Source organism: Macaca nemestrina, chromosome 13 (genome assembly GCF_043159975.1).
Source record: "Macaca nemestrina isolate mMacNem1 chromosome 13, mMacNem.hap1, whole genome shotgun sequence".
Classification (NCBI taxonomy): domain Eukaryota; kingdom Metazoa; phylum Chordata; class Mammalia; order Primates; family Cercopithecidae; genus Macaca; species Macaca nemestrina.
In genome coordinates, this window is record NC_092137.1 from 120,177,619 (window position 1) to 120,204,855 (window position 27,237).

A 27,237-nucleotide genomic window follows, 5' to 3' on the forward strand; every position below is an offset into this window, starting at 1 on the left:
GGCTTAATTTTTGTATTTTTAGTAGCGACGGGGTTTCACCGTGTTGGCCAGGCTGGTCTCGAACTCCTGACCTCAGATAATCCACCTGCCTCAGCCTCCCAAAGTGCCGGGATTACAGGTGTGAGCTACTGTGCCTGGCTTATTCTTTTTATTTTTTCTTCAGTCATTTAATTGGCTGCCTAGAATTCCCTTGTATCAGCATATTGTAATATATTTGGCCAGACTCCTAGTGATGGATACCTAGGTTGTTTGCAATCTTTTGCTGAAGTATATATCCTGTTCTTATACATGGGAGAGGACAAATTGCTGGGTGACAGTGTTTTGATGAAGCTAGTTATCATTTGGTAATTATTTTTCTAATGAACTCATCAGGTGACAGTATTCAGTGTCGCATTGGTTAAAATGTTCCAAGTTTTGCAATAGTTTTAAGCTCTGAATCCCCTGTCCAATTCAATATTCAATAATAATTTTTGGTAGCACCTACCTGCTACCCCAGTACAGCACCAAGTATGGACAAACTTCTATGAAATAAGTTTATTAATGATTTTTGAATAAAAGCATTACTTTGGAAGCTCTAGGTTCAACATTTACAATACAAATTAGTACAAGCCTGCTCCGCTGTGGTTTTTCAATCTGAATGTACCTTATCTTATGATTAATCTAATTACTATGTTGTGAGACTGGACGATGGATCGCATAATGTAACAGCATGCGATCAGCAGACTATAGCCCATGGGGCACATCTGGCCCTCCACCTGTTTTTGAATACTCTGTGATCTAAAAACATTTTTTAAGTCTTTTTCTTTTTTTATTTTTAAATGGTTAAAAAAGTAAAAAGAATACATTGTGATATGTGAAAATTATATAAAATTCAAATTTCTGTGTCCATAAATAGTTTTTTTTGGAAGACAGCTATGCTCATTTTCTAATGTTGTGTGTGTGTGCTTCTACTCTCCAACAGCAGAGATGAGTGAGTAGGTGCAGTAGAGATCAAAGTCATGCTCTCCTGGCTTCGCACTGCTGCACAATGATGCATTTATAATTGGACAGTATTTTGAGAGCCACACATATCATGGCGCTGTGACTTAAAAAAATTACAAGTACTTATCCATCCTCAAAGCAAGAAAAGTAGATTTTGAGCATTGTGGCTTTTAACACAGTAGAATGTGGGTTATTTTACAAAATTGTTGGCAAGTTATTGTAGTTATTGTGCAGTTACGTGAGAGCTGTATGTTATTAGGCTAAATACAACGATATTCCCAACTCACAGGAAAGCAGTGGTCAGAAAAGTTAGGAAGTCTAGAATGGAATATCTCATCACAGCAGAATTTCTTCACTAAAAATACAAATGAGGCTGTTCCCAAAGTGATATTTCAAGTGGCTCATTTTTTAGCTAAGCAAGAAAAACCACTTACCAATCATGAGTTAATTAAGTCATGTTTAGGAGCAGCAGCTGAGAAAGTAAACTTATTTAAGGATAGGAGGCTTTCAGCAATAACAATTGCTTGAAGACTTAAGGACATTGGGAGCAGTATCAGTAGTCAAAAAGCAAAGCAGATTATTTTGAGTGTTTTTCTTGGCTCCTGAGGAATTGATGGAGTTGTCACTGGTACTGCTCAATTGTTACTTAGAATCAATGCCAAGGCTGAAGAGACTGAAGAGTTGGTCCCCATAAATAGTCAGTTTGGAACAACTACAGAGAAGAGTATTTTCACACAGGCTGAGAAAACACAAATTCAGTAAAACCTGAAGTAGAATCTGCTAAGATGTGCTACAACAAATGGTGGTTTAAAAAAAAAAAAAAAATGTGTGGAGAAGATGGCTTAGTTGCATTAATTTATAAAGCTTGAGAAAATGTAAGGTATTTAAAGCCTATCGTTATTTATTTTATTATTCATCAGCCAGGTACTTTGCAGAAAAGATGTGAATGTGTCATATGTCATTGAACCAAAGTGTCAACAGTGAACCTTATTCACTCTCATGGACTTAGCCATCACAGATGCTGTGAATTTTTGTCAGAAATAGGAACTGAATATCCTGACTTGCCCTGCCACACAGCAGTTCAGTGGCTTAGCAGTGGTAAAGATTTACTGCAGTTTTTTTGAGTTCAGGACCAAGATTGAAATTTTCCCAAATGAGAACTTCCCTCAACAACTATTACCATTTTGAAAATTCATTTTTGCTAGACTGGGCATGGTGGCTAACGCCTGTGATCCCAGCACTTAGGGAGGCCGAGGCAGGTGGATCACTTGAGGTCACAGGTCCAAGACCAGCCTGGCCAGCATGGTGAAACCCCATCGCTAAAAAAGATACAAAAATTAGCCAGGTGTAGTGGCACATGCCTGTAATCCCAGCTCCTCCAGAGGCTGAGGTGGGAGGATCACTTGAACCTGGGAAGTGGAGGTTGCAGTAAGCCGAGATTGTGCCATCACACTCCAGCTTGGGTGACAGAGTGAGACTCTATCTCAAAGAAAAAAAGAAAATTAGTTTTTGCTGCATACTTAATACTGTTTCTTAATGAATTCAACCTAAAATTACAAGACAAAATGGTGCTTATATGCAAAACTTACATTGCAGTCAAATCATTGTAATGACAGTTAGTTAACATTGGACTTGAAGTACCATCAAGCTTTTTATACATTTTTCATGCTGTCAAAAGTTAAAACAGGAAGCAAGATCTCCATCCCACACAAATTTACGGCAGATGCACTTTCCAAGCTCAAACTATGGTCCCAGCAGTGGTTTTGGACCTCAATACAAATGAAAGAGAAATTTCCATATCTCAAAATCCATTGAATTGAGGAACTTCGCCTAAATTTCAATTGGAAATGATTCATCTGCAGTGTAATAATATACCAGAAGGCTAATAATATACCAAAAGGAAAACCAAATCGAATTCCATAAATGCCTCCCAAGGGATGCGTGTGCCCCAGTAAAATCGTGTGTTTGTGGATTGATATCAGTATTAGGCAGCACCTAGGCTGTGTGAAAGAAAGTTTCAAAGATGTATATAAAATATTATTATAAATCAGCAATAACAAGGGAACATTTGCAGTCAGTTTTGATCATAGGGAACATTAACTTTGAACCCCAATTAAGTGAAATGTTATACTCCTGAAAGGAATTATGTTCTCCTTGGTATACCTAGATTACCAAAAACTATATATTGTATTATCATTATATATTAAATTTCCACCTCAGATTTGTGAAAATTTGTTTTCTCTCTTCCTGTATATATTACCCTACATAGTAATCTCAAACTTCCTCTTGGCCCACAAGGACTGTCCTTTATAGAAAAAGTTTACCAACCGTTGGCTTAAAGGAATTTGGCCCACGATGAACCGTTTTCTTGTCACTTTTCTGACAACATTTTTTGATTTTGTTTTAAGATGGATATTATTCTTTATATAAAGAAAGGTGGTACAGAGTACGTTACCTTGTCTGGTTCTTGGTCTTTATTTTTATAGGAGAGCCTATTTTAGCTTATTATAATGGAGTTTTATATTGAACTGTGTAGAGAGGCGTTATTTCTTAATTCCTTCTAAATGTGCCTTTGGAAAGAATACACTTGTATTGAGTCCTTGCTCAAAGTGAACAACTGTGTGCATATTTAATTCACAAACCAAAATTTGTTATTAACATTCAAAGCAATCAGAGTGCATAATGGTACAGATTATATTTTGGTAAGATTTAGGTAAATCACAATTTACAAAAAAACCTATAGGTTAAAACATTGTTGATGTAAGAACAAATGTATTTTTGTTTTTTAATTTGTAGTGAGAAAAAGTATAGCTCTGCCTAATTAAGTAAATCGCCTGTGAAGTTTTTAAATATGCACTTCTTCATGAAAAATATAAAAGCTGAACAAAAGTAGAAGGGGGAAGGAAATTACCCATGCCCTGTCAAAAGACATCGACTAGAAATATTTTGGTGTATTCCTTTCCTGCCTTAACTCAGTGATATTTTATGTTTGCTTATCTCAGTGTGTCCAACAAGTATTGATTTTTATTTTGAAGGAAAATTTGAGAATGGTGTTGCAGAAGGAATGGTGGATCCAAGCCTCAATCCCATTTCAGCCTTTCGACTTTCAGTTATTCAGAATTCTGCTGTTTGGGCCATTCTTAATGAGGTAAGCATATATCAAATCAGTGAAACAGCTTAGAAACTACATTTTTATTATGTTTTTATTTTGTATTTAAGGCCTTTTTGGAATTGAGAATTAACAGCTTTATCATACCTTTTATGATTTTGTATTTCAGATTCATATTAAAAAAGCCACCAAGTGATCATCTGCTGAGAAACCAACACATTTTTTCCTGTGAATTTGTTAATTAAAGATAGTCAAGCATGTATCTTTTTTTTTTTATTTCTACTTGAACACTACCTCTTGTGAAATCTACTGTAGATAAGACAATTGTCATTTCCACTTGGAAAGTGAATCTCCCATAATAATTGTATTCGTTTGAAACTAAGCTGTCCTCCGATTTTAACTTGACTCAAACATTTTTCAATTATGACAGCCTGTTAATATGACTTGTACTATTTTGGTATTATACTAATACATAAGAGTTGTACATATTGTTACATTCCTTAAATTTGAGAAAAACTAATGTTGCATACATTTTATGAAGGGGGTACTTTTGAGGTTCACTTATTTTACTATTATAGACCCTCTTTTATAGATTATCAGGGATTATATATATAAATATATAAATATACATAAAAATGTTATGGAATTAATTTATTAGAAACACTTAAGTACATATTTTTGTGCAGTAGATTTTTGAATCGATACTTTTTTTGAAAACCAGTTACCTTGCTTTTTTAAGTTCTTTCTATATTTTTCTTTGGAAATGCAAACATTACAAATCAATGCCATTTTTCAAATACACTGCCATTTAAGATTGATTATAGATGGATTTCTTAACTGAAGTACTTTTATAATCACAGTGACTGAACAAAATATTTTCAAAGACATTTGTCATTCCTTAAAAGCCAAGATTTTAAAGACTAATGTCCTTCCTGAGGGTTACTTTACTATACTGTGTATGGTGTATAGCCACAGAAAGTCAGTCTGATAAATTTTCAATGTGTAAGTGTGATGCATTCAACCCAGATTATTGTAGACTTATTATATTTCCTCTGATGTGTAAAATGACAAACTCTTCTTTTGTTTTTAATCTTTGTCTTTAATCCATGAATTAGGTGCATTATCTCCTGTTGATTCTTTTATATCTGCACTCATTTTATGAGTTCTGACAAATGTTTTCTAGGTGTTGCTATTGTATGAGTCATAATTGGTATAATTTTAAAGAAAAATTGTAATATTGGTTTTTGGCGAAATATATTAGTAGTAGTATATTTTCCAAAATGATTTTATTGTAGTATGAACTGCTAAGTGAGTCCCGTGTCCAGGAGAGTGTATTTATTACTCTTAAACATGCAATTCCAAATGATATTACTGCTACAAACAAAGAATATTACCGGTCTCCGCAATCAGTGATCTTTATAAAAGTACTTTTAAAAAATGATGAATTGTCGGCCAGGCGCGGGGGCTCACGCCTGTAATCCCAGCACTTTGGGAGGCTGAGGGGGGCAGATCACGAGGTCAGGAGATGGAGACCATCCTGGCTAACACGGTGAAACCCCGTCTCTACTAAAAATACAAAACAAAAAAAATTAGCCGGGCGAGGTGGCGGGCGCCTGTAGTCCCAGCTACTCGGGAGGCTGAGGCAGGAGAATGGCGTGAACCCGGGAGGCGGAGCTGGCAGTGAGCACAGATTGCGCCATTGCACTCCAGCCTGGGCGACAGAGCAAGACTCCATTTCAAAAAAAAAAAAAAAAAGATGAATGATCAACATCAGTTCCCAGCCAGTCTGCTGGACACACTGGGGTGGCACAAGTGGGTTGCAGGTTGGTTGCAGATGGGCAGAGATGGATTCACTGAGCTTTCAGAGTGGCCGCCGGCTGGGGCCTAGTGTTGGGGCAAGGTTCCAGCTGGCGGCCTCTAACCTGGAGGAGCTTCATCTAGTTACCCAATGTGCTGAACCAACTGCATCAAATAGCTTCATTTCCTGTGCAGTGTTAGGAAGTGCAAACGTTTGGAAACACTGATGCAGTACAATTATTTCCATCACTCCATGTTGCTACAATTTTTAGCTACTTTTCTTGATTGAAAAGTCAATCACGTTGCCAAAAATGATTTTTATGTCAGTTAAAGGCCAGTTGAAATTTTTTTATTAGGATGTTTTAAATTTACTTTTCACTTTCTTGAATTTTTTTCTTCTCAAATTTCCTTGGCCCAGTGCCCACAAGCAAATTTCATTCAAAAACAGGAATAACCTTTCATCATAAAATTTTGCCACCAGCTTAGCGTACTAAATGACCGCAAAAATAACTGAGTAACCAGAGGTAAAAATCTGTGCAGGTGGGCTTAGGAGTCCCCTTGGGTCCCTGGTTCCTCAGTTGCCAACTCTGGTTTCATGAAGAAAGACCATGCGCTGGAAATCTAGGGAGGAGAAAGTTAGTGCAGCACCTGGTGTGATCTGTTACAACTTCTTTAAAGACAGTCTGCCTGGCTCGCTTTTCCCTGTTTTCATGCAGTTTCCCCTCCCAGCATCAGCCTACCTGTTCCTAAGAAACTCATTCTTGTTCCCAAGACTCCTTTTAGTCAAATCTTTCCTATCATTCCAGGACTTTGTTGTACTTCCCTCCCCATGAATCTACCAGTGCCTAGGGTGTGCCAGGAACAAGGCAGGTGGCCAGTCAGCATCTGGATGTGGGACCAGTTTTTCCAGCTGCCCTCCTTTCTCTTTTTTTTTTTAATTATTATTTTGTATTATTTTTGAGACAGGGTCTCGCTTTGTTGCCCAGGCTGGAGTGCAGTGGTGCTCTCAATAGCTCACTGCAGCCTCGACCTCCAGTCTCAAGCAGTCCTCCTGCCTCGGCCTCCCAAAGTGCTGGGATTATAGGTATATGCCACCATGCCCAGCCCACTTTCTGTCTCTTAACTCCCTCTCCCTGCTGTTGTTGCCATACTCTTGCATACACAATCAGCTGTCTAGTTTTGGACTGTTTGTGGATAAGTTTGTGTGTATGGTGTGTGTTGTCTCTCTCACCAGATTTCAGGTTCCTGAGGCGAGCCTGCAGCTCATACTGCTCATCTGTCCTCTCCTGTGATGGGTGCTCAGGGCCTCTCACTGTTGGTTACTCCCTCCGTTCTGCCCAGTTCTGCACTCAACTAGTAGAAGCAGCCATGCTTTCCCCAGCAAGAAATTGTAGTGGTCGCCCTTAAGAGCAGTGTGAGGGCAGAAGATTAAGGGAGGGGAAGAGTCCCTGGAACTGGAAGAAGGTAAATACTCTGCCTTGAGAGGGCACTGAACCATTTTACCAAAATAGGAAATGGAAAAAGTGTCAAAGGTTGGGACTAGTTTTAAAAACACATACAGCCAGTAGACACATGGGGGCTGTTAAAATAATTTTTTTTTACCCGGTTCTGCCATCACACGCACTAGTGACATTCCAAGTATTTAGTGGCCATGTGGGGCTAGTGGCCACCACACTGGACACCACGGACGCAGAACTTTTCCATCGCCGTAGAGAGCTCTGTTGACCAGTACTGTGTCCAGAGTGCTCGTTATGAACAGTTTAGAAACCACGATTAATACATTCTCCTTATGAGGTTAAAAGCAGACATGGGAATAGAACATAACGCAAATGAGGATGAGTATTTTGGGTGAGAAGAGAAAGCCGAGGACCCATTTCTAGAATTCTAAGATGTAAGATTTAAGTTCTTTATCTTAGTCTCATGCATTCTCCACATCATGCACTGTACCATACTGTGTAGTCAGAACAGACAATGTGATTGAAAAGCTTTGGAAAAAGTGAACACAAAGGATTATTTAGCACACAGGCTTGTAGATACGTATGTGTGTATTTATTCAAGCATTGGAGATGGTTGAATACCTTTGAACAAAGTGTATAGCTTCTCAAATCAGTGGTTGCACTAGTAAATAATTAGAAGGTGTTATTTTTAAAACTATAAGCAAAATTATGAAGGCCTTTAAAAAATCTATCATAATAATGAAAAAGAGGTTGTCTCCCAACAGTGCTGTCCCTCAAAGAAAAGATTGGTTATGTGGAAACAGCACATTTGGAGATTGTTCTAGTGAATAGCAGTGTATATTTGTGGTGCGCAAATTTCTAAGAATGACCCCTACTGACACCCCTGCCAATGACCTTGTACAATATCCTCCCCCTCTGAGCATGGGTGGAACCTGTTTGATCCATGATTATATCATGTTATATAGCAAAAGGAAGACTGTCTAGGGGTGGCTAATCAAATCTTGTGACTCCTTTAGAAGCAGAGAGTTTCCTCGGGCTGGTAGCAGAAGTCAGAGACAAAGCAGAAGGACCCCAGGCACCATTGCTGTTTTAAGGTAGGGGGCTGCGTGAGAAAGAATGCACGGGGCTTTAAGGAGCTGAGAGAGGCCTTGGCTAATAGCCCAGGGAGCTGGGAACTGCAGTCCTACAGCCACGGGAACTGAATTCAGCTCATTCATGGGCTTGGAAAGGCATTCATCTCCAGTCTCCAGGTAAGACCAAGCCTGGCCAACACTTTGAGTCCAGCCTTGTGAGACCCTAAGCCAAGAACTCAGTTAAGCCTGCTTGGACTTCTGACCTACAGAACTATGAGAGAATAAATCAGTGGTGTTTTAAGCTGCTAAATTTGTGGCAAATATGTTATGTCGGAATAGGAAATGAATACAGTATTTTAAAAGAGGTAAAGAGGAACTCTTCGTACTTGATTCCCTGTAGTATGCTGGATCTTTCTTGGTAAATGCATGAATAAAGTCTTCAGTAGCAAGTCATGTACCTGGACCTTGGTGGGGATGTTCTCTTGCCAGAGATCTCAGTTCGTCTTCGTTGGACGTTTGTTGGCAAAGTTGCAGCATCTTACTGAGTAGCGTTTTGTAAAGGAACTGCTAGAATGAGACTATAGGAATAGGACTGAAACAGTGTATAATGAATCTTTTTTATTTCTAGAAGAGGTGTTACTTTATGCTGATTTAGACTGCTCTGAGCCTGTCAGAAGTAAATTCAAGAATGATTAACAGTGGTATTTTAGATACAACATTAAGAGCAAAAACAACCTTGGCCTTGTAGAGATCAGATAATCTACTGTTTATCGAGGGACTTAATTTTTTTTAACCAAAACTTAGTTTCTCTTTTTACCATCTAGAACAGATCAAATCCTGTATGGGCCAGCCAAATGTTTGCAGTTTGAGAATGTTTTGCAAATACCTCTCTGCTTCCAAGCCATTAATTGCTAATGAAGTTTTATTTTGTCCATTAATTTTTGTGCTTTTTACTGTATTGCCATGGCCTTGATACAAGACAAGTAGAACTAAAAGAAAGAAAATGAGAGGTTAAGACTGTCAAAAGTTAAGAAATGTGAGTCATAATCATACCTTAATGTTTTAAGGTAACTTTATCCAATCCAATCCCTTTATAGAAAAGGAACTTTTCCAAGCTATGTTGCAATATTTATAGTGTGTAAAATTTTGACTTTGGTAGTTGTGCATTTTAAATTATTGATCTTATATGCTACGATAACTAGTATGCTTACTTTCTTTAGTGCATGTGATCATACAGTGCTAAAAAGATATTTTTTAAAGACCCAACCAAACTGAGAATTTTGTTATACATATCTGTATCAACACCTATATATAAACTCCTCTCTTCTTACCTGAAACACTCCTTCACCGGTTTGGGCACTAACTAGATCCTTTTCAAAGGAACAGACGGGAGTGAGCAAGCTGGCACTCCAGAGTGCGTCTGAGCTGAGAATTTAGAAGACCTTATTCAAGAAAGTAAACTGAGCATTGACGGGAAGGCACTTTGCACGAAGTATCATTCCCACTGTTAACGTTGCAGTAAAAATTGTGGAAAAAAAAAATAGTGGTGCTAACATTGTTCTTAAATGAAGATTGTTTTTGTTGTGGGGAATATTTTAATACTCTTGGACTTTAGGGAGGCTATTTTATGTGTCACTTGCTCCTAGCTGTTTCATTGTGTTAGTAATTAGCAAACTGTCCTGGATCCAAGGGTTTGGTACTTTTGCTTGATTAGCATTCCATTATTTATTTGAAATGCTCAGTGTGTGCTCAAATTTGGTGAAAATATCTTCTGAAGACATATTCTCTGAGCCTTAAAAATGGCTGCTATCGACAGTACTGTAAGATGCACTGCCAGTAGATTTGATACTTTTCATTTCAGTGTAGGCAGTAATGTTTTCTAAGAAAGATTTAGAAATCAGCATAGTATAACAACTGTGTTTCATTTATGGAATGAAAAAACTGAAGTGTCCCATTCAGAACACTTTGGAAAGGTTGTCTTTGCATTAGGGGATGTTTCTGGAAGCATCCCTTAGAGAAGCTGCCAGAGGAATCTCCTTGCCAGGTTGTACCAGATTTTTTTTTTTCCTTAAATGTATTGTATATATTTTCCTTAAAATGTCTTCATTGGCTGAATGATTCGTATCTGTAGTAATATTTTAGGTACTTGTTGGATTTTTAAAGGAAGATTATTTATTTTCAGATTTGCTGCTATAATTGAAAACCTAATAACTGGTCCTGTTGATTGTGCCTTTCATCACTGTTTTTCTGTGCCATGACCGTTCATGTGTATTTGAAATAAAGAAGTTTAAAAAGCCATGTTGAATTCAAGATTCCTTCTAATAAAAACAGGTGAAACTTAATGAGTAGTATTTTATTATTAATTTTGTTTAACACTGATACATACTAGTTACCCATTTTCAGTTAGAAAAAAGAGTGGATTCTTTATTTGGGTTTTGTAAAGTCTTTAAAGGGGGAAAAAAAGCCTTACTGTGAAGACAGTGATGACGAATATTATGCTGATGTTCACTTTATTATATGCACTATACAGTTCCTAAAATAAGAGTAGCTACCTGGGCCTCTTTGATCTAAAATATTTAGGGGCTAGTAAGTTTTTAATGTAGAAAATGCTACTAATGATGCTTAGGGCCTGAAGTACAGTGACCCCCGTTTGAGGGATACTACAGGTTAAAGAGGATTCTGAAGGTTAGAAGGGATCATGTGGCTTATCTAAATATTTAAAATACAGCTCATTAGAAATGGAGATTATGCATTTTTGTCAACAGGAGAGAGATGGGGCTGGATGATTATTCCCTTGTTCTCCAACTACTCTTTCAAAAATACTTAATTCATGTTGTTTTACATGTTTTCCCCATGCCCTTAGCATTTTACATGTAGCTCTTAGGTTTGCAAATATTAGAGTGAACACACATGCTTTAGTTTAAAAAATATTTATTACAGAAATGTACATTTAATTAGTTTTAAGGAATGTACCTGACCACAGTGTTTATATTTCTTCAAATTTGCAAACTTTACAACTTTAAGATATCTACAAAGATAGATAGTTTATTTACAAGTTTTACAAGAAATGATCACTTCACAATACTGTTGACACAGTTATGACTGAATATTCTCACTTTTTTTTATTTCACTCTGTACTTATAGAAAGAACACAGAGTATGGGTGAAGTTCCATCCCAGTGCCAGGGACAGCCCGTAGAGCAGAATCAGAGGTGCAAATGGATACAGAAGAATTACTGTATTTTTCAAAAATGGCAATGCTGGAAAAGAAAGGAATCCAAACTGATTTTTTAAAAAAAATTATGACTAACAAATGAACATTTTGAAAGACAGCTTACTTCAACATGTGGGGTGGAAGGGAATGCATCTTTTGAATCAGTAAGATGATGCTATTTATACCCAGAACTAGACTACTCCTCCCAACCCCTCTGTGCTGTTTCCTCCTTGTCTAGGGCTGGGAAGAAACCTAGGAGAGGAATTATTTCAGCACAGAGACTGAGTGGGACATACACTGGACCAAGAGAGGTTAACAGGGAGAAATATCACAAATACTCATGAAAACAGTGGTGAATTTAAACTTGTGACTGCCTCAGAAGCCTCTAGGAGTCCAACTTCAAGTCCAGAGATGGATGATACAGGAAAATATCTTTTAGCTATTTGAGATTTTCCAGTGTAAAGCATTATACCCTCACTTGAAGAAGGTGTGAGCTCAACTAGTAGCCCAGGCTTCAGAAAAGAACTGAAACTCAAATATAAAAATCTGGCTCCAAATACTGATGTTTCTTGGTCACTGGTTAGTTGGCAGGCCTACCCCATGCATCCTGACCTGAGTATTTCTCATACAGGAAGGTCTTAAACAGAAACTGAGCTGTACTCCAACTATTCTAAGTGGTATAGGAGTTAGGAGCAGTGTTCAAATAACCACTTAGAGAAACCACAGTGCTGCAGTGTTCTCATCACAAAACACTTTCAAAATTCATTAGAAATGGCACAAACATCTCCCCTGGACTAGAGAAAGCACTCCCCAAACAAAGCATTACAATGAAGGCGTTAAGTGTTCCCTGGCCAAGGGGGAGAGAATGGGGGTGGGAACAACTCTGGAGCCAGGCACAGTCAAAGCCATCTGTATTTACAGTTAGGCCCTAACCATCCACAGTAACAGGAAAGGAAGGGCTAAGAATCATACAGTGCAGTCTCTAGATTTTATTTGGCTTTATTTAATGGAGATCATTTCTTAACATAAATGAAAAATAATGTTCCTCATTCATATTAAGAAAAATGAACTGACAACAGGATTTAAGAGTAAATCTGCAAACATGTCCTGAGGACAATAAATGCTGGGCCCGATCTTCTGTGATCGTCTACAGAACCATACGGTAATCAAGAAAACTAAAAAGGGGGCGAGAAGTATGACTCCAAAGGCTTTAGAGAACTTCAGTTCATAGACCTGTGTAACAAGATTCTGGGTCCCACCTTTCTTCGCTCTACCCTCCGGCTGGTAACCCACAACCTGAAAGCATGGGAGAAGAGGAGGAGCGAATGGTCTTGGATTCCTGCAAGTCATTTGGAGATAACCAGTATGGTTTAACATGGCTCCTTCAAAGTATAAAATCTGTTATATACCAGCTAGGCCATTTTCTAGCTGCATGACCATGGGTAAGCTGCTTAATCTCTGTGCCTCAGTTTCCTCATTTGAAAACCAGAAACAAGTAAACCTGTGTAATTATGAAGATTAAATGAGATAATGCACATAAAATATTTAGGACAGTGCCTGTAAGTGTTCCATAAAAGCAAGCTATTAGTATTACTGTTACAACTTTCCCCCTCTTCCTATGTTCTCACCCAAAAACATTTTAAAAAATTACTTACCACTGTATCCCAGGAAAGTGACATAGATATAATAGCCAACTGCAACCAACCATAAGGTGTTTCCAACTAAATATCCAATAAATGTGTCTGTCAGGATAACATCTGCCAGAAGAGATGCAGACCATGAGTCCCTTCACCAATGCATGCAGTGAAGACTTGGATAATATTCTAAGTAACTGCTACTTACGGTTGATGAAAAAAAGCTGGATAAAATGCAAAATGACCAGGAGTGGATAAAAAGCATTGAGATGCACATCAAAAGCATAGCCCCATTCCACATCATAGTCTCTGCTCTGTCGTTTCACTAAATACTTGTTAGAGATGAACCTAAGAGCAAAATTAAAATTTCTTTCATAATAAAATTGATTCTGTAAATGTTTACTATGTGGCAGACATTCTAAATTCTGGAGCTATACCAGTAGACAAAACAGACAAAAATCCCTACCTTCCACCTAGGAAGGAAGACTGACCATGGATAAATATGTTAGATGGTACTATGGAAAGAGAGAGAGCAGTAGAGAAATGTGGAGAATACAAACCTGAGATGCAATTTTACATATGAGGGTTATAAAGTAACATTTGGGTAAAGACCCAAGGACAGTGATGGTGCCTGGCAGGTCTGAGGAATGGTAAAAAGACCAATGTGCTGAAAGAAAAGGAGCAAGAAATGAAGTCAGAGAAGAAACAGGGTTGGGTCCAACTTCAGGTCACACAGGATCCATGTTTGACTCCATGTTTCATGGAGCCTGTGGCCATTTTACAATCTTTGGCTTTTATTCCTGGTGAAATGAGAAGCCTTATTTGACTTAAATGCCTTGACAGAGCCTCCCTGGTGCTGATCTGAGAACACACTCGAGAGACAACACTGGAAGCAGAGGCCAGTTAGAAGGCTACAGCAAGGAAGAGATGAGCAGAGGGACTGGTGGCAGTGGAGGTGCTAAGATGTGGCACACATGATACTCGGAAGGTAGACCCCCGACATTATTGGATGTGCAGTATGAGAAAAAAAGACTCAAGGATGACTGAGAGATTTCTGCCTTGAACAAATGGAAGATGGAGATGGAGCCGCCTTCAATTGAGGTGGGGCTGGCTGTGAGAAGAGTGGTTCTGAGGTGGGAAGGAGTGTGCGGAAGTTTGAATTTGGACCTGTTATGTTGAAGATGCCAACTAGTATGGAGTAAGAAGTTGTATACCATGTCTCGAGTTTAGAGGACAAGTCCAAACTGGAGATATAAACTCATCAGTGTGTAGATGATATTAATATTTAAAGCCACGGGCCTGAATCATGTCACCAAAAAAATGTGGATAATGAACAGGCCCAAGGCCCAAGACCCCTATTAAGAGGAGGATGAAATAGTAAGAAGCAGTTAGGAAGAGTGACACATCCAGCCGTAAGAACAATTATTCAAGCGTATGTCACTGTTCTACAACATGGCCTACTAGTTTTTCAGTTCAATGATGAATAAAAAGTAAAATATCCAAGTAATAGAAAAGTAGATCTTCAAACAACAAAAGTTGTATTATAAACATATATTGGAAATTCAATGTACTTTTTAATGTATAACTTCATTTCATCTCAAGGATACAATTAAGAATATACTATTCTGACACTGGGGATAAAAATGAAAAATAAACAGATGAAAAACATGGTACAATACTAATGGTAACAGTTCCTGCATTTAGTTATCTGAAAATGCCAAAACAATACTGAACAAACTAGAGCTTACCAAGACAGTTTCCTTTTTAGCCAAGAATGTGTGCCATTCAAATTGTATGGACTCAACATGTAGCTCACTCCCCAAGAGCACCCTCTATGAAAGCAGAAGTTCTCTGCTGCCCCTATTCCCCTGCTTATCCCAAATGGGCACTTTCCAAGCTTCTGGCCTCAGTGAGAGTCTTTCCTCTAGAAGACAGATGTGCCTTCTGGGAGCACTCCAAGGGACTGTGGTTTTCACCTCCCAGCTCCATATTAACGCCAGTCAGAGGCTCATCATGGCCCAGACTCTTGCCTCTAGGTCTAGAGTCATCAACCTCAGTGTCTACTGACCTTTTCCACTCTTCAACAAGTTCCCTGAACTCAACAGGCCATCAAGGGCTGCTTCATCTGCACCTGCTGCTTCCTCAGTCCTCCAAGGCCAAACCTTGCAGGCCATCCCAAAGGAGCCTCCCACCTACTCCCCCTTCCTGATCCTCCTCATACCTTGTTATCTCAGGAAGCTCTCGAATCCATCTCTCCTCTCTATTCCCATCACCACCATACTATCTGGGCCGCCTCTACTCCTACGCAGACCTCTGCAAGTGTATCCAGCCTTGCCCACTCACTACTCCAACTTTTGCCTCCTCCACTGCCATGGAAAAGATTTTTCCTAAAGTGTGAGTTTGACATTATTTCCTTACTTCAAAGCCTCAAACCTCCCCACCTCCTTCTGCCCCCAACCCAAACATGCAGTCTATGAGATAAAGTCCAATTTTTTTCCTGAATGGCATTAAGGCCAATTTCTATAGTCACATCTCTTCCCCAGTCACTCGATGTCACCCTATGCTCCCAGACCTAGCATGCTGTTCCACACCTCTATGCCCTCTGCACTTGCAATTCCTGGTGCCAGGAGTCAACTATTCCCCATCTCCACAAACCACCTCCTTATGCTGGCTTCAGTAATACATCTGTGATGGTCATCATTACATGCAGTCATTTCTCCTTCTAGTTCCTCACACAACATAGGTTCTCAAAACTACACTGAATCCCTTTCTATTTAATTCGAACTATGATACAGACTCACATGAAAAGTGCTAATCTCCAGGTTGATTTGGTTTCTGTGGCTGATATGGTTTGGCTGTGTCCCCAACCCAAAATCTCATCTTGAACAGTGATCTCCGAAATTCCCGTATGTCAAGGGTGGGGCCAGATGGACATAACTTCCCCCATGCTGTTCTTGTGATAGTCAGTGAGTCTCACAAGATCCGATGGTTTTATAAGCATTTGGCATTTCCCCCATTTGTACTCACTCCATCCTGCCACCTTGTGAGGAAGGTGGCTGCTTCTCCTTTGCCTTCCGCCATGATTGTAAGTTTCCTGAGGCCTCCCTAGCAATGCAGAACTGTGAGTCAATTAAACCTCTTTCCTTTATAAATTACCCAGTCTCAGATATTTCTTTATAGCAGCGCTGAGAACAGACTAAGACAGTGGCCTCCAGAATTACTGTATTCATGGCAGAATGCTTATTATGAAACTATTCCTTTGAAAGTCTTATTTATTGAAATTTCAAAATACACCATTTGTTTTTCATGAATTTCTTGGTAATGAATATGTGACTTACATTAGTATTAATTCTAGGCCAGATTTTAGAATTTATGTTAACAGTGCACAGCATTTATTGGCTAACTAGCATATACAAAAGTTCTGCTGTACTAGTCAGAAGTCACAAAGAAAAACACAGGCATATATCATTTTATCACACTGCACTGTACTGCACCTCAGAGATACAGCAGTTTTTTCATTTTTACATATTGAAGGTTTGTGGCAACTAGGTCCAGCAAGTCTTCCTGTGCCATTTTTCCAGCAACATATGCTCACTTCACGTCTCTGTGTCAGCATTTTCTAGCAATAAAGCATTTTAAAGTCTGTACATTGCTTTATAGAGCCATAGTGCTACTGTATACTTAAGACTACAGTACAGTGTAAATATGATTTTAATATGCACTGGGAGCCAACACATCTCTGTGACTCAGTTTACTGCGATATTTGCTTTACTGAAGTAGTCTGGCATGGAACTAGCATATCTGAGCTACGCCTGTAAAAGGGTGGTATTGGCCAGGCGTGGTGGCTCACACCTGTAATGCCAGCATTTTGGGAGGCCGAGGTGGGAGGATCACCTGCACCTGAGGTCAGGAGTTCGAGACCAGCCTGGCCAACATGGCAAAACCCCGTCTCTACTAAAAGTACAAAAATTAGCCGGGTGTGGTGGTAGTGTGCCTGTAATCCCAGCTACTTAGGGACGCTGCAGCTGGAGATTTGCTTGAACCCGGGAGGTGGAGGTTGCAGCGAGCCGAGATTGCACCATTGCACTCCAGCCTGGGTGACAGAGTGAGACTTCATCTCAAAAAAAAAAAAGGCTGGTATCATCAGAAGTTATAGTTGCAGAGTTTTGCTTAAAATATTAGTAACTACCAAATATTGAACACTTAACTATGTGTCAGGTACTTTTCATAACATAATTCTCTCAAAAATTGGACAAAATAGTTAACTCAATTTTACAAAATAAAGAGACTGGGACTAAGAGTTTCACAGATGGTGAGCGACACAGAAGACAGGTGATTTCTGCATTTTCAACTGAGACTCCACCTCTGGGGACAGGGCACAGCAAACAACAACAACAACAACAAAAAGCAGCTGAAACCTCTGCAGACGCGAACAACTCTGTCTGACAGCTTTGAAGAGAGCAGTGGATCTCCCAACACAGAGGCTGAGAGCTGAGAACGGACAGACTGCCTGCTCAAGTGGGTCCCTGACCCCTGAGTAGCCTAACTGGGAGACATCCCCACTAGGGCAGACCGACACCCCACACCTCACATGGTGGAGTACACCCCTGAGAGGAAGCTTCCAAAGCAAGAATCAGACAAGTACACTCGCTGTTCAGCAATATTCTTACTTCTGCAGCCTCTGCTGCTGATACCCAGGCAACCAGGGTCTGGAGTGGACCTCAAGGAATCTCCAACAGACCTACAGCTGAGGGTCCTGACTGTTAGAAGGAAAACTAACAAACAGGAAGGACACCCACACCAAAACCCCATCAGTACGTCACCATCATCAAAGACCACAGGCAGATAAAACCACAAAGATGGGGAAAAAGCAGGGCAGAAAAGTTGGAAATTCAAAAAATAAGAGCGCATCGCCCCCTGCAAAGGAACGCAGCTCATCGCCAGCAACGGATCGCTGGACAGAGAATGACTTTGACGAGATGAGAGAAGAAGGCTCCAGTCCATCAAACTTCTCAGAGCTAAAGGAGGAATTACATACCCAGCGCAAAGAAACTAAAAATCTTGAAAAAAGAGTAGAAGAATTGATAACTAGAATAATTAATGCGGAGAAGGCCATAAACGAATTGACAGAGATGAAAACCATGACACGAGAAATACATGACAAATGCACAAGCTTCAGTAACCGACTCGATCAACTGGAAGAAAGAGTATCAGCGATTGAGGATCAAATGAATGAAATGAAGCGAGAAGAGAAATCTAAAGAAAAAAGAAGAAAAAGAAATGAACAAAGCCTGCAAGAAGTATGGGATTATGTAAAAAGACCAAATCTACGTCTGATGGGGTGCCTGAAAGTGAGGGGGAAAATGGAACCAAGTTGGAAAACACTCTTCAGGATATCATCCAGGAGAACTTCCCCAACCTAGTAGGGCAGGCCAACATTCAAATTCAGGAAATACAGAGAACGCCACAAAGATACTCCTCGAGAAGAGCAACTCCAAGACACATAATTGCCAGATTCACCAAAGTTGCAATGAAGGAAAAACTGTTAAGGGCAGCCAGGGAGAAAGGTCGGGTTACCCACAAAGGGAAGCCTATCAGACTAACAGCAGATCTCTCGGCAGAAACTCTACACCCAGAAGAGAGTGGGGGCCAATATTCAACATTCTTAAAAAAAAGAATTTTCAACCCAGAATTTCATATCCAGCCAAACTAAGTTTCATAAGTGAAGGAGAAATAAAATCCTTTACAGATAAGCAAATGCTTAGAGATGTTGTCACCACCAGGCCTGCCCTAGAAGAGACCCTGAAGGAAGCACTAAACATGGAAAGGAACAACCGGTACCAGCCATTGCAAAAACATGCCAAAATGTAAAGACCATTGAGGCTAGGAAGAAACTGCATCAACTAATGAGCAAAATAACCAGTTAATATCATAATAGCAGGATGAAGTTCACACATAACAATATTAACCTTAAATGTAGATGGACTAAATCCTCCAATTAAAAGACACAAACTGGCAAACTAGATAAAGAGTCAAGACCCATCAGTTTGCTGTATTCAGGAGACCCATCTCACATGCAGAGACATACACAGACTCAAAATAAAGGGATGGAGGAAGATCTACCAATCAAATGGAGAACAAAAAAAAGCAGGGGTTGCAATCCTAGTCTCTGATAAAACAGACTTTAAACCATCAAAGATCAAAAGAGACAAAGAAGGCCATTACATAATGGTAAAGGGATCAATTCAACAGGAAGAGCTAACTATCCTCAATATATATGCACCCAATACAGGAGCTCCCAGATTCATAAAGCAAGTCCTTAGAGACTTACAAAGAGACTTAGACTCCCATACAATAATAACAGGAGACTTCAACACCCCACTGTCAACATTAGACAGATCAACAAGACAGAAAGTTAACAAGGATATCCAGGAATTGAACTCATCTCTGCAGCAAGCAGACCTAATAGACATCTATAGAACTCTCCACCCCAAATCAACAGAATATACATTCTACTCAGCACCACGTCACACTTATTCCAAAATTGACCACATTAATTGGAAGTAAAGCACTCCTCAGCAAATGTACAAGAACAGAAATTATAACAAACTGTCTCTCAGACCAAAGTGCTATCAAACTAGAACTCAGAACTAAGAAACTCAATCAAAACCGCTCAACTACATGGAAACTGAACAACCTGCTCCTGAATGACTACTGGGTACATAACAAAATGAAGGCAGAAATAAAGATGTTCTTTGAAACCAATGAGAACAAACATAAAACATACCAGAATCTCTGGGACACATTTAAAGCAGTGTGTAGAGGGAAATTTATACCACTAAATGCCCACAAGAGAAAGCTGGAAACATCTAAAATTGACACTCCAACATCACAATTAAAAGAACTAGAGAAGCAAGAGCAAACACATTCAAAAGCTAGCAGAAGGCAAGAAATAACTAAGCTCAAAGCACAACTGAAGGAGATAGAGACACAAAAAACCCTCCAAAAAATCAATGAATCCCGGAGTTGGTTTTTTGAAAAGATCAACAAAATTGATAGACCGCTAGCAAGACTAATAAAGAAGAAAAGAGAGAAGAATCAAATAGACGCAATAAAAAATGATAAAGGGGATATCACCACCGACCCCACAGAAATACAAACTACCATCAGAGAATACTATAAACACCTCTACGCAAATAAACTAGAAAATCTAGAAGAAATAGATAATTTCCTGGACACTTACACTCTCCCAAGACTAAACCAGGAAGAAGCGGAATTCCTGAATAGACCAACAGCAGGCTCTGAAATTGAGGTAATAATTAATAGCCTACCAATGAAAAAAAGTCCAGGACCAGATGGATTCACAGCTGATTTCTACCAGAGGTACAAGGAGGAGCTGATACCATTCCTTCTGAAACTATTCCAATCAACAGAAAAAGAGGGAATCCTCCCTAACTCATTTTATGAGGCCAACATCATCCTGATACCAAAGCCTGGCAGAGACACAACAAAAAAAGAGAATTTTAGACCAATATCCCTGATGAACATCGATGCAAAAATCCTCAATAAAATACTGGCAAACCGGATCCAGCAGCACATCAAAAAGCTTATCCACCATGATCAAGTGGGCTTCATCCCTGGGATGCAAGGCTGGTTCAACATACGCAAATCAATAAACGTAATCCAGCATATAAACAGAACCAAAGACAAAAACCACATGATTATCTCAAGAGATGCAGAAAAGGCCTTTGACAAAATTCAACAGCCCTTCATGCTAAAATCTCTCAATAAATTCGGTATTGATGGAACGTATCTCAAAATAATAAGAGCTATTTATAACAAACCCACAGCCAATATCATACTGAATGGGCAAAAACTGGAAAAATTCCCTTTGAAAACTGGCACAAGACAGGGATGCCCTCTCTCACCACTCCTATTCAACATAGTGTTGGAAGTTCTGGCTAGGGCAATCAGGCAAGAGAAAGAAATAAAGGGTATTCCGTTAGGAAAAGAAGAAGTCAAATTGTCCCCGTTTGCAGATGACATGATTGTATATTTAGAAAACCCCATTGTCTCAGCCCAAAATCTCCTTAAGCTGATAAGAAACTTCAGCAAAGTCTCAGGATACAAAATTAATGTGCAAAAATCACAAGCATTCTTATACACCAGTAACAGACAAACAGAAAGCCAAATCTTGAATGAACTTCCATTCACAATTGCTTCAAAGATAATAAAATACCTAGGAATCCAACTTACAAGGGATGTAAAGGACCTCTTCAAGGAGAATTACAAACCACTGCTCAGTGAAATAAAAGAGGACACAAACAAATGGAAGAACATACCATGCTCATGGATAGGAAGAATCAGTATCGTGAAAATGGCCATACTGCCCAAAGTAATTTATAGATTCAATGCCATCCCCATCAAGCTACCAATGAATTTCTTCACAGAATTGGAAAAAACTGCTTTAAAGTTCATATGGAACCAAAAAAGAGCCCGCATCGCCAAGACAATCCTAAGTCAAAAGAACAAAGCTGGAGGCATCACGTTACCTGACTTCAAACTATACTACAAGGCTACAGTAACCAAAACAGCATGGTACTGGTACCAAAACAGAGATATAGACCAATGGAACAGAACAGAGTCCTCAGAAATAATACCACACATCTACAGCCATCTGATCTTTGACAAACCTCAGAAAAACAAGAAATGGGGAAAGGATTCCCTATTTAATAAATGGTGCTGGGAAAATTGGCTAGCCATAAGTAGAAAGCTGAAACTGGATCCTTTCCTTACTCCTTATATGAAAATTAATTCAAGATGGATTAGAGACTTAAATGTTAGACCTAATACCATAAAAACCCTAGAAGAAAACCTAAGTAATACCATTCAGGACATAGGCATGGGCAAGGACTTCATATCTAAAACACCAAAAGCAACGGCAACAAAAGCCAAAATTGACAAATGGGATCTAATTAAACTAAAGAGCTTCTGCACAGCAAAAGAAACTACCATCAGAGTGAACAGGCAACCTACAGAATGGGAGAAAATTTTTGCAATCTACTCATCTGACAAAGGGCTAATATCCAGAACCTACAAAGAACTCAAACAAATTTACAAGAAAAAAACAAACAACCCCATCAAAAAGTGGGCAAAGGATATGAACAGACAGTTCTCAAAAGAAGACATTCATACAGCCAACAGACACACGAAAAAATGCTCATCATCACTGGCCATCAGAGACATGCAAATCAAAACCACAATGAGATACCATCTCACACCAGTTAGAATGGCAATCATTAAAAAGTCAGGAAACAACAGGTGCTGGAGAGGATGTGGAGAAATAGGAACACTTTTACACTGTTGGTGGGATTGTAAACTAGTTCAACCATTATGGAAAACGGTATGGCAATTCCTCAAGGATCTAGAACTAGAAGTACCATATGACCCAGCCATCCCATTACTGGGTATATACCCAAAGGATTATAAATCATGCTGCTATAAAGACACATGCACACGTATGTTTATGCGGCACTATTCACAATAGCAAAGACTTGGAATCAACCCAAATGTCCATCAGTGACAGACTGGATTAAGAAAATGTGGCACATATACACCATGGAATACTATGCAGCCATAAAAAAGGATGAGTTTGTGTCCTTTGTAGGGACATGGATGCAGCACGAAACCATCGTTCTCAGCAAACTATCGCAAGAACAGAAAACCAAACACCGCATGTTCTCACTCATAGGTGGGAAATGAACAATGAGATCACTTGGACTCGGGAAGGGGAACATCATACACCAGGGCCTATCATGGGGAGGGGGGAGGGGGGAGGGATTGCATTGGGAGTTATACCTGATGTAAATGACGAGTTGATGGGTGCTGACGAGTTGATGGGTGCAGCACGCCAACATGGCACAAGTATAAATATGTAACAAACCTGCACGTTACGCACATGTACCCTAGAACTTAAAGTATAATAATAAAGAAAAAAAAAGGGGGGTTTCACAGATAACTAAGTTGGCATTTGGACCCAGGTCTCTCTGTAACTGAAATGTTCACTACAATGACCACCACGCCCACTCAACCACTGGTCCTCCACTGAGATCACTGGCCACATCCCCTGCCCTTCATCCAGCATGCCAACCACACAGAAGGATTTAAACACCAGATTTGTCCTCAGTACACTGCTGTTGTTAAATCAACCAAAGTCAGACTGAGAACCCTTTTGACAAAGCCTGTGTGTGTGTGTGTGTGTGTGTGTGTGTGTGTGTGACAGACAGAGGGGGGTGAGGGTTAGAGAGTTTTATTCTCAGTAGGAAGGCATGAGAAGTTTAAAAAAAAATCCTTCTTTTTCAAGTATACTTCATTTAATGCAAAGATTCAAAGTAAGATTCCACAAAATAACCCTTTAGATCGAAATGGATTTAAACGCAATGAATATCAAGAAGTAGTCCCTCCTGACAAATGCAGAAAACCATGCTATCATCCAGACAACTTAAGCAGAACTGGCTCAATCTGTAACATTTTTGCAAAACCAGGGATTTTGTTAGTATGTGAAAAATAAATCTCGGGACCCCAAAATCACTAAGCCAAAGGGAAAAGTCAAGCTGGGAACCGTGTCAGGCAAACTTGCCTCCTATTTTATTTCTAAGATAGCTTATCTTTACAGGTGTGGGACAGAAAGTCCTCCTTCTGCTCACCCGAGACAAGTGTTTATCTGATTGCTTCCTCTGCCCCATTGTTCATCTAAAAATGCAGACTCACTGAGCCAGACTAAGGCATAAATGACTATTCCTGTACTTGCCTCTCACAAGTAAGTTGTGTGTTCAGTGAAAGGCTGATCAAAGACTCAAAAGGATGCAACCATTTGTCTCTGATCTAACTATAACCTGCTTTCCCCACTTTCATTTTTTTTTCTTCTTTTTTTTTTTTTGAGAAGGAGTCTGGCTCTGTCGTCCAGGCTGGAGTGCAGTGGCCGGATTGCAGCTCACTGCAAGCTCCACCTCCCGGGTTTACGCCATTCTCCTGCCTCAGCCTCCCGAGTAGCTGGGACTACAGGCGCCCGCCACCTCACCCGGCTAGTTTTTTGTATTTTTTAGTAGAGATGGGGTTTCACTGTGTTAGCCAGGATGGTTTCGATCTCCTGACCTCGTGATTCGCCCGTCTCGGCCTCCCAAAGTGCTGGGATTACAGGCTTGAGCCACCGTGCCCGGCTAACAATGTACTTCTTACACATGGTGACTGATATCTCAAGTCTCCCTAAAATGTGTAAGAGCAAGCTGTGCCCCGACCGCCTTGGGCACATGTCCTCAGGACCTCCTGAGGCTGTGTCACCGGCGTGAACTTAAACTTGGCAAACTAAACTTTCTAAATTGAGACCTATCTCAGATATTTTGGGTTCAAAACATAATTATTTCAATTATTTGCTATATTTGACAATATAAACCAGTCTTTATTTTCTGATCTAGGTGGCAACACAGGAGGGCAAATTGTAATAATCTTGGCAGTCAAAATCGATCATTCAGTGACTCTACCTTGGTTTCAATTTCCATCTGCTGCCATTGTAGCTCTGAAGCAAACAAATGGAGATGCTACAACAGTATCTGAAAAACCAAAGTTATGGTACTTACCACATTAAAGTTGCTATCAGAAGACCAACGCCTACACAATCTATGAATACAACCCAAAGGAGAAGCTTTATTGTCTCAAAGAATCCCATGTCCAGCACAAAGCCAAATCCTATAGTGGACACTGAAAGAAAGATTCACAAGATTCATTTAGGGACTCGGCTAGGTTCTGGAAATACAGAACACATCCCTTGCCCTCCAGATGCCCAGGCTAGTGGGAGAGACAGGTCTGTACACAAAACTCCCAAGATGTGTGAACACCACCTTGGAACAAAGCGTGGCCACTGAGAGAGTTGGAAGTTTCCTGAGGTGGGCCCCTGCCAGGCTGATTCACCACGGTGGCCTCAGTATTTAGAACGCCAGTCTAGAGAAGGCACTAACATACCTTAAGTCCAGTTAAGGTGCAAAACACCCTGTAAACTTCAATATCTTACCCACCTCAACACCCTACAGGTAAATGAGACCCTTGCATTATGGAATTGGAGAACTTCAGTTTCTCAGGTTCACATCAATACTTTTACAATTCTCACTCTGGATTTGCCTGACTGAAATGCAATTTCCAGTTTCATATTCCTTTTCACAGTCAGCTGCATACTGGTTCACAGTAGTTGAAAAGATATGGAGTGAATTTCGTCCCCTGCTTTTCAATGTCCTAGGGTAACAGTTTACTCTGGTATCTGCTTGGGACCTGTAGGACCAAGACTACGATTTTCTTTCCTGTGAGATTTTTGAGGCTTCAGTAAAAAGGAGAAATAGTTTCCAATATTTCCAGATTCTGACTCACAACACATTTATAACAAATAAAAAGTCTAATCAGAAACGCTAAGCGTTCAATTCTGTCTCAGACAAACACACTTACCACAGAGCCAGATACTTAACAGGACCAAGAAAGCAGGGTCATCTCTGGCCCACTGGTCCTTCGTCTGTTTTCGATAATGAAAATTTCTGTAAACTCTCTGTGGGGATGTGAACAGGTAGAGCATCTGCCAGGCAGCAAATTCAAAGTCCATCTGCCGAAAGCGGAAAAGCCTTCTCAGATATTTGTAGCGTTTCGCTCCGGCTGTGTGTCTTGCTGCATCCCTGGAATTCAAGACTCCGTTCCCCTGCACTGAGGAATTCACTGAAGTACTCGGTAACATCTTCCTAGATGGAAGAAAAACATTTCTTTTACACGTATGCTGAAGAAACTTTTGGCTACGGGCACCCCTCTTCTGAGTTACTTGGCAGGGAGGTCACTTTCCATGTTCTTCCCAACCCTAGAGAAAGGCCAGGAGTCAAAAGCAAATGCAGTTGGTTCTGAGGCGGGGCTTGGGGCTTGGGAACCGCAGCCTGCAACCTCAGGCAAGGGCAACAGCTCACCCTTCTCAATCACTTAATAACACATATCCAGGGGCAGCTACCATTACAGAGACGGGGATGATGTGACAGCCCCATGACTCCAAGAAGAATGATAGAGCCAAGATTCCAAATCTGACTCGAAATTCCGTGCTCTTAACCACCAAGCTTTTAAGAAAATGCCTAAGAAAGCAATGTTTCAGCCGGTTAGAACAGTGTTACCGAAAAGGTAAAACAAATGGCCTATTCACATAGATCCATCAGCGCACTGCCAGCAAGCTCCTCGGTCACTAGAATGAGATTAAAAACCAAGCAAAACTCCGATCCCTAGTGTTTTACATCCGGAATAGGTCAGCAGAGGGAGCGGTAGCGTCGGAGTCCAGTCCAACCGGTCCGAGCTCCGGGGAGCGCCGGCCACTGCCCGGCTGCCCGTCTCCCCTCCACTTCGCAGGCCCCCGGGACGCCGGCAGCGCCTGACCGGGCCCAGCTGCTCCCTCCCTGCCCGGGGCCGCGGATACGGCCGCCAGGTTTAGCAAATAAAAACAGAATGCCCAGCTCCGTGTGGAGTTCAGACAGGCCACGAATAAGGTTTTAGTACGCCTACATCCCACGCAACATTTAGGACATGCTAATACTAAATGCTCTTTATCTATGATGCAAAGGTAACTGGGCGTCCTTTCATTTTATCCGCAACTCTATCGCCGGCCGAGGGGCAGGACGCCGACATGGTCACTGTCAGGCCGCAGTGATATCAGGTCGCAAGCTGTCGGGATTAAATGGCCCCCGGCGCGAACCCGGGCTGCGGGAGGACAGAGCGGTCCTCAGGCCTCACCTGGAATCCTGCTACAGCCTCGACCCGCGTCCGAACCAGCTCACCACCTCCTCCCAGCAGCCGAGCCCAGCCGCCACAGGGCGGGCTTCCCTTCCCGCAACGTAGCCGGCGCTTCCGGCGCGCCCCGTCACGCGCACTCACTTCCGTCGCGCACGCGCCACCTCTCGGCCCCG

The 27,237-nt window shown here is 40.5% G+C and overlaps 2 protein-coding genes across 5 annotated transcripts in view; one reads left to right on the plus strand and one right to left on the minus strand.

Annotated features, from left to right (window-relative positions):
- Window positions 1–10,713, plus strand: part of LOC105490074 (alpha-1,3-mannosyl-glycoprotein 4-beta-N-acetylglucosaminyltransferase A) — a 128,677-nt gene extending 117,964 nt beyond the window's left edge. For 2 of the 3 annotated variants that reach the window (XM_011755359.3, XM_011755358.3), the window contains exons 15-16: window positions 4,017–4,129; window positions 4,260–4,350. In XM_011755359.3, the coding sequence (XP_011753661.1) occupies window positions 4,017–4,129; window positions 4,260–4,286 (140 nt within the window). In that variant the 3' untranslated portion in view covers window positions 4,287–4,350. Of the gene's footprint in view, window positions 1–4,016; window positions 4,130–4,259 lie in introns of all 3 variants that reach the window. The other variant, XM_071077295.1, reaches the window with a different exon arrangement.
- Window positions 10,714–11,331: 618 nt separating this feature from the next.
- On the minus strand, window positions 11,332–27,222 carry LOC105490070 (unc-50 inner nuclear membrane RNA binding protein). Of its 2 annotated transcripts, XM_071077297.1 has the most exons (7): window positions 27,065–27,222; window positions 25,757–26,040; window positions 24,901–25,021; window positions 16,292–16,369; window positions 13,473–13,612; window positions 13,286–13,387; window positions 11,332–11,676 (listed from the first exon to the last, which is right to left on the minus strand). In XM_071077297.1, the coding sequence occupies exons 2-7, from the start codon at window positions 26,034–26,036 to the stop codon at window positions 11,540–11,542; spliced, it is 858 nt and encodes a 285-aa protein (XP_070933398.1). In that variant the 5' UTR covers window positions 26,037–26,040; window positions 27,065–27,222; the 3' UTR covers window positions 11,332–11,539. The 2 variants fall into 2 exon arrangements, with proteins under 2 accessions (XP_070933398.1, XP_011753657.1); XM_011755355.3 differs by lacking the exon at window positions 16,292–16,369 and having other exon boundaries at window positions 27,065–27,220.
- Window positions 27,223–27,237: the final 15 nt, after the last annotated feature.